This window comes from Platalea leucorodia (genome assembly GCF_965183815.1).
Source record: "Platalea leucorodia genome assembly, chromosome: 7".
Lineage (NCBI taxonomy): Eukaryota > Metazoa > Chordata > Aves > Pelecaniformes > Threskiornithidae > Platalea > Platalea leucorodia.
The window spans coordinates 30867574-30880576 of NC_138829.1; the positions used below are offsets into that span (position 1 = coordinate 30867574).

Consider the following 13003-nt stretch of genomic DNA (forward strand, 5'->3'; position numbering starts at 1 on the left):
AGACAACACCGAGACTACTTCAATCACCTCCAAAAAAAACATTCTGTTTTTTACTTTTCCCCCCCCGGAGGGGAGGGTGGTAAGGGGCTGATTTAAACTTTTTTTTTTTTTTTTTCTTCAGAAGAAACAGCTAGAGGAGAGAATGCAGTACCATTATTCATATGGATTCCTCTCATCTTTTGCAATTGTCAGCTGAACACTATGTTCATTTTTTCTTCCTATTCAGAATAATTGGTCTAAAAAAACCAAGGCAATTGCAGATAATCTAGTACTTAACATACACTTAGCCACTGTTGCCAGACCTCAGAGAACCTCAGTTTTCAAAGCCTCCACACTTCACAGCTTTTTTCCCCAATACCTGGAAACTATTTTTCAGGAATGATTAAATTTTAAGAACTTGCACTGAATATACTACCACTTCAGCTTGGACAGGAAATGTGTGTTAAATCAATCTCCGTGAGCCAAGAGTGAAATTTAAATTTATATTGGAAGAGTGTGAGGCATTAATGTGTAAACTCATACTGTATTTTGGTCTCTAAATTAAGTTTACAGAGTCTACTGGGTCTGGCACTTCATAGTGAAGTACCAGGAGTGTCCAAAGCTAAGATAACCCTGGTAATAATTTGCATTTGTCAACTACATTTTTTCTGACAACAGAAACAAACTATTTCAGCATACAAATTATATTTGCATGAACAGAAAGAACTATTTTAAAATCCCCACTGGTGTGACTACATTTTTTTGTTTTTCAATCTATCCTAAACCTATGTGCCTTTCCTTTCCTGCAGTTATTTAAAATATCAAAATACAGCATGAAAGAAAGTAAATCTACATAAAAATCTGATATTACAAATATTTGCCATTCAAAAATAGATCAAGTAAAATTTACTATTACCCAGATGGCTTCCATAAAATACCTTCAAAAATTTACTGTAGAAACTAATGATGTACCTCCTCCATAAAAGAAGAAAGCAAGCTCAGAAGTGGAGAAAAACATTGTATATTATTGTTAAACTAAAAGGAAAGAAGATCAGATGCCTTGGAACTGTGATTTGCATCAAAGTAAGAGATATTCAACAAGGGGCAAACAGACACTTACACAAAGAGCAATGACAGAATACAGATACACCTCTAATCTTAAACTCTATGCTACATGCAACTTGTGCTGCGGCACTGGGGTTTTTTTGATCATTCCTCTTCAGAAAAGACAAGAGCACAGCACCATACCTACTCAGCTGGCAATTTCGGTTAATTTAAAAGGACATCTTTAACTCACAAATCACAATTCTTTTTCACGCTAATTCATGCATGATTTTTTAAAACATCAACTGTGTTTTCTTTTTAAAAATCTGATTTGAAATTCTCTTTTTTGCTGTTTTTAATGCTCATTTCTGAACAGACAGTCTACTCCTCACCTGGAACTTCCTGTTCTTGTACATTATTGTATGTTGAGGCAGGATCCGGTTCTCCTAAGTCCCACACGCTGCTATAAAACAGTTGTGTACAAGGCTACACCCTGGTCTGCGCGACACTGACGTAAGAATGATTAAAGAGCGCAGTTCACCAGTTTGGTATGTCACATTTCATTCACAATTTAAAAATGCCAAGTGTCTTCAAGTTGGTGGCGTCCCTCTCCTCTTTCCTCTTCAACGTACATATTTGAATAGAAATAAGACTTTTAACGCTTAATCAGTAAAGACAGAAGCATGCTTTTTGTTTTTATTTTAATCTATCTATCAGAATGCTGCTGTCAAAAGAAATCTTATTAATAACAATTCTTTGAAAATTCATATTTGAAGTAGCAATAACTCCTTTGGTAAATATTTCAGCCTTATCTGCAAAAGGCATTCAGGAGATAATTAAGATCTACATAATGCGGAAAGATGCAATCATCAGGAAAAATTACACCATTTACAGGATAAGGTAATAAAAAGATGGTAGGAACTCTGTACTACGTTGATTTTAAATCTAAAAGGTGACAAAAGTCATTCCCTGGATGACTAGCAATGGCAATGCTTCTGCTTTTATAGAACTTGAGAAAAACATAAAATAGCATTCACATTGCCTTCACTTTCCTTATCTTGACTAATTTTCTTTTCTGATTCTTATTAACAGCCTTTTTAGAGCTTATTATTATAAGATTATAATAATATATGCTTTGTGTGGAAAAAAAACAAAAATACGTCACTTCCAAAAGGTAGGAAAACTAAGAGCATTGAAATAAAACACAAAGTCTTTTACCTTTAGGTCTCCTGTATAAACACAGTTTAGTCCAATGCTCACTACTGTAATTATTAAAAGATTGTTCAGTAAGATGTGAAATGATTTGGTTGTCTCAGTCTGCTTCTCACTGGACAGGTATATATTTCTAATAGTTTTCACTGCCATGGGATCTCGATATCCAAAGAGTGATATGACAAAGTTTAGTAAATGAAACAATTCCAGTATTAACCTGCAGTCAGTTCTGTCAATTGAGACAGAGAGTCAGCCTCTAGAGCTGTCAAGCTGTCACACTTCACTAACGCAGACTTCACTTTAACGTTAATAAAGAAAGGGCAGTAGACAGCCTAATCTATTTAACGGTCTGCCCCCACAATGCAGCTTCTCCACGAGGAAGAAACACTTGGGCCAGCAGGGCGCTGGGACTGCCTCTCAAACAGAGAGGCCCTTGCTGCCGTCCATGCAGCGTTCGCACTCCACAGGGAGAGAAGTTTATCAGTGTTTAGGGAGGCTAATCCTCCATCTCCGATATTACTTATTCATTTGATTTCTGGCTCCTTTATCTCAATAATCGAACAAATACACACACTTAGATTTCTCAATTTAGCAACTAGGTAACGCAAAGGAATCACAAGCCTTATTCTTCACAGTGTCATTAGTTTACACTGTATCTTAATATTAAACATCATAATGTCATCTGAAACCCCCTATGTTTTAAGAGCTGAAAAACGTGTAAGGCCACTTCAAACTTTCCCAAGCCTGCATGTTCAATACATGATAAAGAACCCACTTCTGGACATCTCATGCAAAAGATGAAACAGAAGAACAAACTGTAAAAAAGTAGAACTAAATACAAATTAAGCAACAACAGACCATAAACAAAGCCCTTTTCTCCAGACTGACCCTGGATTTCTACGTGGAAAGCAGACTTGCATCTGAAGGAAGACGTAGTGGTAAAACAGAAATACATATCACATTTTCAAGCTATCATACCATTTCTCATCTACTAGTTTGTTGAAGAATGACTGCAACATGAGAAAAGTTACGGATGATTAAAGTATAATATGCTAAATAGGATGCATCTCCTTGTAAGGTCATTAAGAATAGTAAAATAAAAAACAAAAGTCACAGTAGTTTCCTTTTTAATCTTCTTTTAAAGCAGGAAAAGTACCCACACAAAACACTCACTCCAGCTGAAGTTGTGTGAGGCTGATATTCTCTTAAATGACAACCACAATTATAACACATATTTTGTTTTGTTGTTTTTACCTATTAGGTGTTTCTCTAATCTCTTAGAGAAATAGAAGAGTCTCTTAGAGACTCAAGAAAATTATGGTACCTATGATGAAGGATAAAAAAAAGTCTTCTAAAACTAAAACCCAATACCATTCCACACATCCTATCGGTCTCTCTCTCAGTGTCAGATGTTGCAATGCTTCAGTTTTTCACGGCCCATCTGGGCAAACCCGCCCCAAACAAAACACCTTTACCAGTGCTCTTCCTCATGCTCACAAGAAAAACCTGTAAGTGGCTGGCAAAAATATGTGTGTAGGTTCTGTAAATTTATTTAGCAGCAGAATAAGAATGTTCTACACTGTCTATCCCTAGGAAGCCACAGATAAATAATGAAGAAACCATAATGCAAATACTGTATCTCACACATGCATGCATGCAAATCAAAGTACAACCTGCATGCAAAGTAGATAATGCACTTCTAAATGTACTTAACTAAGATATATATGCTGTCTCTGAGGGAAAAAAAGAGAAATTATGCCACTAATACCATGACTGTTCCAAGGCACCGTCAAAGGATAAAGAAAAAACAAGAAAACTGGAGAGGGAATAGAATGGCACACCACCAAATACTTTCTGTAAAAAAATAAAAGTCAACACACAGCTTAGAAACATGAATTGCAAATGAAGATGGAGCCCACAAAACCAGCAGAATTCTGTAGACTGCTCCAAAGACATCATCATCAAGACTTGTAACACTATCTTCCGTACCCTTGAAAGGAACAGCGTTGAAGAAACTAAAAGCATGCTAAACAAGGCTATGGACTGTCAAATAGACAGAAACCAAGTAACAATAGTAGAAGAAAGTGCAGTTCAAGCTGTAATACGCAAAAAGAAGCTCTTCCAATGAGAATGAAAAATACCCACAACACATAATGGAGGAAATTCTTTGTAAATCACTAAAATTCATTGAGCCAGTAAGAACAGAGAATTACAAATCTTATCACTCCTTGTCTGCTGTGCTTGTCTTCATCAAAAGCAAAATACACTTATTTTTTTAAACTGGAAGAGTCGACCTCAACGTGCTCAATAAAACCAACTAATGGGAAAGACAAAAGTAAAGTGATGCTATCGCTCCTAATTTGATGAAGTTAGGACTGACAAAGTAATAAGCTGAACAGAGCAACTGTGGTAACAATGTGAAGCCATTTCAGAATTCAAATAAAAATGCTGTCTTCAGTTAGGAATTTGTAAAAGCCCATACTTGTACAGAAAAAGAAAAAAAAAAAAAAAAAAACAAAAGAAAAAAAAAAAAAGATGCCAGAAAGCCATAGTGAAGAGTTTAAAGAGAAACATGGGTAAGAATTTATCCCCTTTTATGGCATATCAAGAAAATCTGCATTGCTCATTGTTGTTTTAAACCTGTTCTCCTTTTCTTTTTTTAAATTGACACCTTGTCTACTTTGACTTGCCTCAAAACCTGATTCAACAGGTATGAGAACCACAGGTTTCTGACAGTCATATGGAAAACTAATTAAAACACTGAATAAAAATTATTTACTCTTAATTCTTCCCTTTGTTATACCCACACAAGAATGAGGACCTTGCTATCCTTAGCAAGAAAATCCAGCTTTTTTTTTTTAACTTGTTTTGCTTTTGTTAACATCCATTACGTTCTAAGAAGATAGAAGTATTACGAAAAAAAACAAATTAAGGTTTCCATTTACTGATGTGCTGTATCAGTTAGAAAGATCTTGTGACCTTCCACAAACAGACCTCAGCAAAACTTAGAAGAAATACAGGATTAAAGTACTTTCCTCCATCACCTCTCTGTCCCAGAGGACCCAGTGCCCCAACACCACAACCACTCACACTTCTGAAGACAGTGTAGAATTCTGTGGGAAAAGGGCCCAAAAAGTCTCTTGAAGATCAAGAGTCCAATGACCTTTTCTATATTAAATTAGGACATTTAGGTGCACTGTAGTGAACAGCAATTATCTATACCCACCATACTTTAAAAAAAACCACATAATCCACGAAGATAAGGCCACACCTCTTTAATTTCATCATTTTACTGCCCTTACGTACATGATTTAATGTGAAATTCTACCTTACCAAAAACTTCCATACCACTGTCATGCTTCACCTCATTGCTTAAAACCCTGGGAGTAAAAGGCCCTCCTGCTTTGCTACTCACACATGCAACCTACTAAGCACTGTATTTAAGAAAGTGGGTATAAATCATGGTTCGATTTTCATGATACATTCCACGTCACAGATAGGCTATGGCACTAGAAGGCATACTACTTATGGGAAAAATTCTTTAAACGCTTCATCACAACTCTGTTGATTTGCTCCCTTCCACCACTCAACACAACACAGAGAGCAGAGAGAACCTCCCGTGGTTATTAACAATTTGGGGGCAATAGCATTACAGCTGAGTTAGCATGTTCTCTAACATTTGAGTTTTATATGCCAAAAGATTTAAGTTTTTCTAAAGTTGACAGCATGGAAGATTATGAGATACCACCATGCAGCTTTAACACTAAATTTAACTGTCAAAAATTTTGGCTTGTAGATATATGGGTACCGTGGTTATCATGTACGATTGCAGCTGGGACATGACTGTGTTAAGGAAAAGATACAAGGTGCTGCCTGATTGTTAAAGGGCTCCTTGCATTCATGTAGCCTTCACTGTGCTGTAACAGTGGTGATGGTTTTGCTGTGAAACCAGGGTGTATGTCCCAAAATCCACTCCCTCTAGTGCTTTCATATGTGGGCATGTCTGTAACACACACCAATCTTTCTACCTATAATTGTAGCTAACTCTTTTATCCTGTCCTATCCTATGAACTTTTAGAGATATACAATTCTTTATTTGTTAAATTTGGCAGGCAGCCTGGTAAGAGTTTTACATGCAAGTGAAATAGTTCTGCAAATTTAATGTTGAGTGGCTTCACTTCAGTGCATTATAGAATCATAGAATTATCAAGGTTGGAAAAGACCCCTAAGATCATCAAGTCCAACTGTCAACTTATCACTGCCAAGTCCATCTACACCACGTCTTCAGGCACCATATCTATCCGTTCTTTAAATACCTCCAGGGATGGAGACTCAACCACTTCCCTGGGCAGCCTGTTCCAATGCTTGACCACCCTCTCGGTGAAGAAGTTTTTCCTAATACCCAACCTAAACCACCTCTGGCGCAGCCTGAGGCCGTTTCCTCTTGTCCTATCACTCGTTACTTGGGAGAAGAGACCAACCCTCACCTCGCTACAACCTCCTTTCAGGTAGTTGTAGAGAGCAATAAGGTCTCCCCTCAGCCTCCTCTTCTCCAGACTAAACAACCCCAGCACCCTCAGCTGCCCCTCATAAGACTTGTGCTCTAGACCCTTCACCAGCTTCGTTGCCCTCGTCTGGACACGCTCCAGCACCTCGGTGTCCTTCTTGTAGTGAAGAGCCCAAAACTGAACACAATATTTGAGGTGCGGCCTCACCAGTGCCGAGTACAGGGGCACTATCACCTCCCTGGTCCTGCTGGCCACACTATTCCTGATACAAGCCAGGATGCCATTGGCCCTCTTGGCCACCTGGGCACACTGCTGGCTCATGTTCAGGCAGCTGTCAACCAACACCCCCAGGTCCTTTTCTGCCAGCCAGCTCTCCAGCCACTCCTCCCCCAGCCTGTAGCATTGCATGGGGTTGTTGTGACCCAAGTGCAGGACTCGGCACTGAGCCTTGTTGAATCTCATGCAGTTGGCCTCGGCCCATCGACCCAGCCTGTCCAGGTCCCTCTGCAGGGCCTTCCTACCCTCCAGCAGATCGACACTTCCACCCAGCTTGGTGTCATCTGCAAACTTACTGAGGGTGCACTCGATCCCCTCATTCAGATCATCAGTGAAGATATTGAACAGGACCGGCCCCCGTACTGAGCCCTGGGGAACACCACTCGTGACCGGTTACTGCCACCAAAATGCAGAGAGAAAGGAGTGTCAGAGGGAACCAGGGCCTGCCTGTCTACATGAGCCAGTCTGCACTCAGAAAAGAATGAGAGCAGCAAAAGATGCTACCATTTTGGTTTTGTATCAACATATTTATCTGATATCACCAAGAAGTGGAGCAAGCAGTCGCACTGATTACTTAATAACTCAGAATCACAGAATTTCCGGTCAGAAAAGGTCTCTGGAGGTCATCTATTGGCCACACTAGATAGGGCCAGATAGGGCTTTGTCTAGTACAATCTGGACAACAGCCAAGCATGGAGATCCCACAGACTCTTTGGGTAACATGTTCCAGCACGGCACTACCCTCCTGGTGAAGAGCTGCAGCAATTATTAAATTATTCTTGGAACCATAAGGATTACTTTGTCTCTTTTACCACTGAGTTCCTAACACTGACTATGTTGGCTATTGACAGCTCCTTCTGTTGAAGTATGTCAGACAGGTAAAAAACCATTACAGTCTATCAGATCTCATGAGGTGCTCAGCATCCTTTCAGAAGCAGCATTTCTAACTCCTCCTGAAACCAATGAGATTAGAGGGCAGCCTGCATACCTCAAGATTGATTTGCCAAAGTTTAAATCCCCTACAAAAAGTCAAATTCATAACACGAGAGGAAAAAGAAAGCATTAGCATATTAAAGTGCTGCATAGTTTATCTAAGTTTGTCACCTACTAATTAAAAAGCAATCATGAAGACAAACTATTTTATTGTATTGGCTTTACTATGCAGTAGGTACAGAGAAAAAAATATTTTCTACTACTAACCTTGCCAGTTTTTGGTATGACTGCCTTTCCTTCCAGAGTACTACTATACTTGACTTCTCAATCTTTTCAAAACGTAGCTTAAAAGAAAGTAACACAATCATAATACTAACATGTTAAAAATCACTGATAGTATTTTTTATCACCGCACTACTGACAGAACAGTTTCTTAGTGTGTTAGAAAGACAACTAAAAGAATTTTTGATCGGCATTTTAAAATAAGATTTTTCTAAAGCTACTAGACTTAACTAACTTCAAATCTCTGAAACAGTCAAGCAATACACATACCTGCAATTGGAATATTCTGTGAGACTGACAGCTGTACATCTCCAGTCCCAGGTGGCATGTCAATTACTAAATAGTCCAGTTGACCCCAGTCAACCTAGAAGACGACAATAAAAATGTACGTTGGAGGTTTGAAGTGTTTTTATTTAAGGCACTTTATAGGAAACAAGGACTGCAATAAAACACAATGTAAAACAAGTGAACCAAGGACACCTCAAAAGAAAGATACTTTTCAAAAGATGCCCTTTTAGTCACACTTTCAGCACAGGATCAAGACGTTATTTTTCTAAGAGACACAATCTTTGCTGATCACTCAAAACTATGAGCGTAACTTTATTACTAACTTTATAAGCATAATCCTTATTGCATTCTTTCCCCCCAAAAAAATAGCAACAACTTAATTTAAGACTTTTACCTTGCAGCTGCTTAATCACAGCTTAGAAGCAAAAGTTAGGTAAAATTTAGGCTAAAATTCTGGAGTTTGTACAACAAATAGGGCTTGGGAATTGTTTCCATTAATTTAAAACCAATTTTGCTTGCTTGTTATCACTTCTTTGAAACTACGTATAAATCTTTAGTAATTTTTTTCCGGTTTGTTGATGCAAAGTTATTTGTACATGGAGAGTTATCGGTACTGAATTTTTTCTACGAAAAAGAGCTGTTGGGAGGAAAAAAGAAGCCAACAGATTTGTTAAATGAAAACCACCAGGTATATTTATACAAACTTACAACGTACATATGACATCACACAATTAAAAACGTTTACTGGTTGCTAGGCATCAAAGGAGACTGACCATTAATATCTATTAGGCTCAAATGTGAGAATGCTGTGATTATTTACGTTCTTTACCAGGAGAGATTTACAGGAGAGCCAAATAACCCTCTCTAGAGCACTGCGTACTGCAATGCACGTTCTCTTCATGAGAACAGAAATGGTCCTAGGTCTACTCTACATAATGTAAAGCCAAGCCATGCTTCGCCTAAACATTTCCTAACGGTTTAGCTAAGCTTCAGCAGATCCTCAATTCAATTCTGCCATGGCACAAGTTAGTACCACTGCACTCCTACTACCCAGCAGTAATGATATCAGGTCTTTTATCGGCGCAGTACAGAAGCTCTAGACATCATAACCACATTAAAAATAAAGACCCACATATGTCATTTTTCTCTTCATACAGACATAATGCAATTATATGGTACATATCTGTTATATGAATCAGAAACAAGATACAACAGTCTATGAGCTGCTTTAATACAGGAAAATGCCAAACGAGTAAGATTTTACTTTCTCTTTTATTTTACACGTTCCCTCAGAATCATTTTAACAGCAAAACCAACTGACATTTTGCCAGTCCTCCAGTTACTGTCCCAGAGTGTCAGACCCTGTTAGGGGAACACTCGCATTTTCATTTAGTTCTTGTACGGACGATGATCTTCTGGGAAAGCACAAGCCATGTGAAAGCCAGACCACTAACCCAAGGTAGCACTCCAGCGAGAAATGGAGTTTTTCAAGGCAGACTGATGAAGATGGAAGATTTCAGAGCGCTTATGGGAGAAGGGTGATGGGGAAGGTTAGTTGCAAATTCTAACTTTAAACATCTAAATTAGGGACTCTCGGGCACACCTCCCTTTCTTCATTTTCTGTACAAAGGCTGCAGGAGCACTAAATGGTGCCTGAGACAGTCTGGCTAAACAGGAAATGCTACTTACGGTAACCACAGCAAACACCGCGCTTTACTTTTCCACATTTAGTATTGATCTATATTATCTATACCTGTATTATTTTGTAGTATCTATATTTTGTCAACAAAAATGACATATGCCTAGCAGATTTCTAAGAGCAATTAGCATTCATAATCATATTGAGACTACATAAGCCCAAACAAAAATTACATATATGTGCAAAAATGTATATACTGAAACATAAGCATGGGGTAGAGAAGTCAGTTTATCTAAGAAAAAAAAATAATCTGTTTTTTACTTTATTTTTCTTAACTAATGTTGCTTAGTTATAAAGCAAGATAAATGCCAATGCTGATGAATGCCTCTTTTTCCAGTGAAAATTACTTCGCTCACTTGAAGGCATGAACTTTACATTTCTTTGCTTCTTAATTAAAAATTAACCATTATAAAGGTGACAAATTGAAATTCTATAGATGTTAAAAAGTAGCAGTAGTTTGCATGAGCAAAGTCAAGTTCCTTAAAGATTTGCAACTAAACACACATATCCTTTATAAATAGTTATGTGCATAAATCTCAATATGCAAACCCAAATGTTTCATAATAATCACAACCCTTTTGAAACACTAAGGTATGGAGGGTTTTACTTTTTAAAAAGGATTCACTCAAAATACTCTTTTCCCTCCCATGTCTTCATAAAGGCTGATCCTGGCATCTTTTGTTAACACCGAATTTTCAAGTCCAGTAATCATATTTTCCTTCCTTAAATACTTCCACAGAAACTATGAATAAACTGGTTTTTTGCTTTCTGCCTTGCAGCAAGATGCAGTCCTGAAACACATCTATGAGTGGCATAGCACTACTATCATTCTGACACAGTTTCCAATCACTTTGCCAAAAACACTTGGTTCATGAAAATCTTGGATATTAAGTAGTTTTCAGCCCTTTTCTCCACGAGCTCAACTTCAAGTCCTTTTAGGTACAGCACTGCCTCATGGAGTAGTGCAAGACAATCCAAACCCCACCCTTATCAGAGCTAACTGGAATAAAAAAATAAATACACTGTTTTTTTCCCATAGCTAAAAGCTGTCTAGTTTTGCATATACTTGCTGGCCCTAACTTTAACCTAGCTCCTCTTGTGGGACAAGGTGACTTTCTTGGCCTGTTCTATAACTTTTCTTTTCACTCTTACCAGAGGTTCTGCTTCTCCAACCTCTTCAAGCACTGGTCTCCTTCATCAAGCTCCATCTGATCCCCCTACCTAGAAAGCATTACGGTTCCTCAAAGGAAACATCTAGACCTGCTCTACTACTATGTGGAATGCTAATGGAGAAGACCTCAAAGACCAGTGCTCAAACCCTTTCCTAGGTGTTCAGTTTGTGAGGAAGCACAAAGCAGTTGCTGCTCTTCTAAGCAGGGGTAGCTGCCTTGGTAAATATATCTCCATGTAGAACCTTTAAAGTAAAACACTTTCATAAATAGCTTTCTACTTCAAAAACACAGACAAGAGTCATTGCTTAAGAAGTTACTTTCAAAATTTACCATGTATAGCAGAATGGGAAAAGGGGTAAAGAAATCAGAGGGCACCAGAGCTTTCTATCTCAAGCTTCCTTGGTAAGTGACCCCATAACAACAAAAAGAACTTTCAACATGCACTTTCTGGATTGTCCTATGAGTCATGATTTTTATTAAAGTTATAGACCTCTGAAAACAGAAGTTGATAATGGAATCTTAAGCACATGGTGACTCTCAAGGTAAATCTCATTGCTAGGCAACAGGAAAAATACTCTGCTAACACATAGTGCAATTACATTATAATGCTTTACTTAATTTATGGCACTGAAACCATCTCATTTCATATATTTTCTTCAAATTCATAAACTGAAAAAAAAAAGAAATGAGCTGTCTTTATCCAATGAATTGTGCTCCATTATAATACTTATAAATCTGAGCACAGAAAAATGGAGAAGGTGCCCCATTCCAGCACCAGTAGAGAGGACATGTTGCTGCTGTGCAGAGTAGGACAGAAGACAGGCTTTTGTCACACCAGTTCAGAAAAGGCAACAGTAAAGATGCCTAGGTGCGTAAGTGTTGAATGTATGTGAGAACTACCCTCCACACGCCTCTCTGAGATACACCACTGCTGTGGAGCTGAACTGATGGAAGTCAGGTGGCAAACTCGATTGGAAAACCGCTCCTCATTAAAACTACCCTTGACTTTTCTTTTGGATTTTGGATGTAGTCAAACAGTTATCCTCACAATTTTATTCTCTTCTTTTTTATTTGTAATTCAGGGTGAGAATGGAGAGCCGCACCACAATGACAGGTATAATTGCTGAAAAGAACTGCGCTAGTGTTTTTGTCCCGTAGTGAACAATGTCCTCTGGACATATGGACTTGCTCAGACCTAGGTTGGGGAACTCTGCACCTCATCCCGTTTCTCTCTGTAGACAACTTCTTATTCTCTTCTATTCTGCAACAAGTAGATGATGAACACTGTGGAGTTCAGTTGCTCCTCCGCTACCCTCCCACAGGAATACACAAGCAATATGAGTCTTTTATTAAACAGATTATTGAATGCAATTTGGAAGGTATAATGATTTGATACAGAAGCGTACACGTTATTTAATGGGAGAAGAAATTCCAGGTTAGTTACTAATTTTCAGCAAAGGAGAAAAAAAAGGGAGGAGAGACATTTTTAATTAAATTTAGAATTGGAATATATAATCAGAGGAGCGGCTTTCTGAAATATACTATTGCCATTCATTCAACATTATTAAAATAGAACGTATAATCAGGTTGTGATATAAAACACTAATTTG

At 38.1% G+C, this 13003-nt stretch overlaps 1 protein-coding gene across 1 annotated transcript in view; it reads right to left on the minus strand.

The window, feature by feature from the left end:
* The window catches only part of NUBPL (NUBP iron-sulfur cluster assembly factor, mitochondrial), a gene marked incomplete at its 5' end in the record, with an annotated part of 89623 nt that overhangs the window by 26153 nt on the left and 50467 nt on the right, over nt 1-13003 (minus strand). Inside the window, 1 exon segment of the mRNA XM_082316619.1 lies at nt 8505-8598. Coding sequence (XP_082172745.1) covers nt 8505-8598 — 94 coding nt within the window.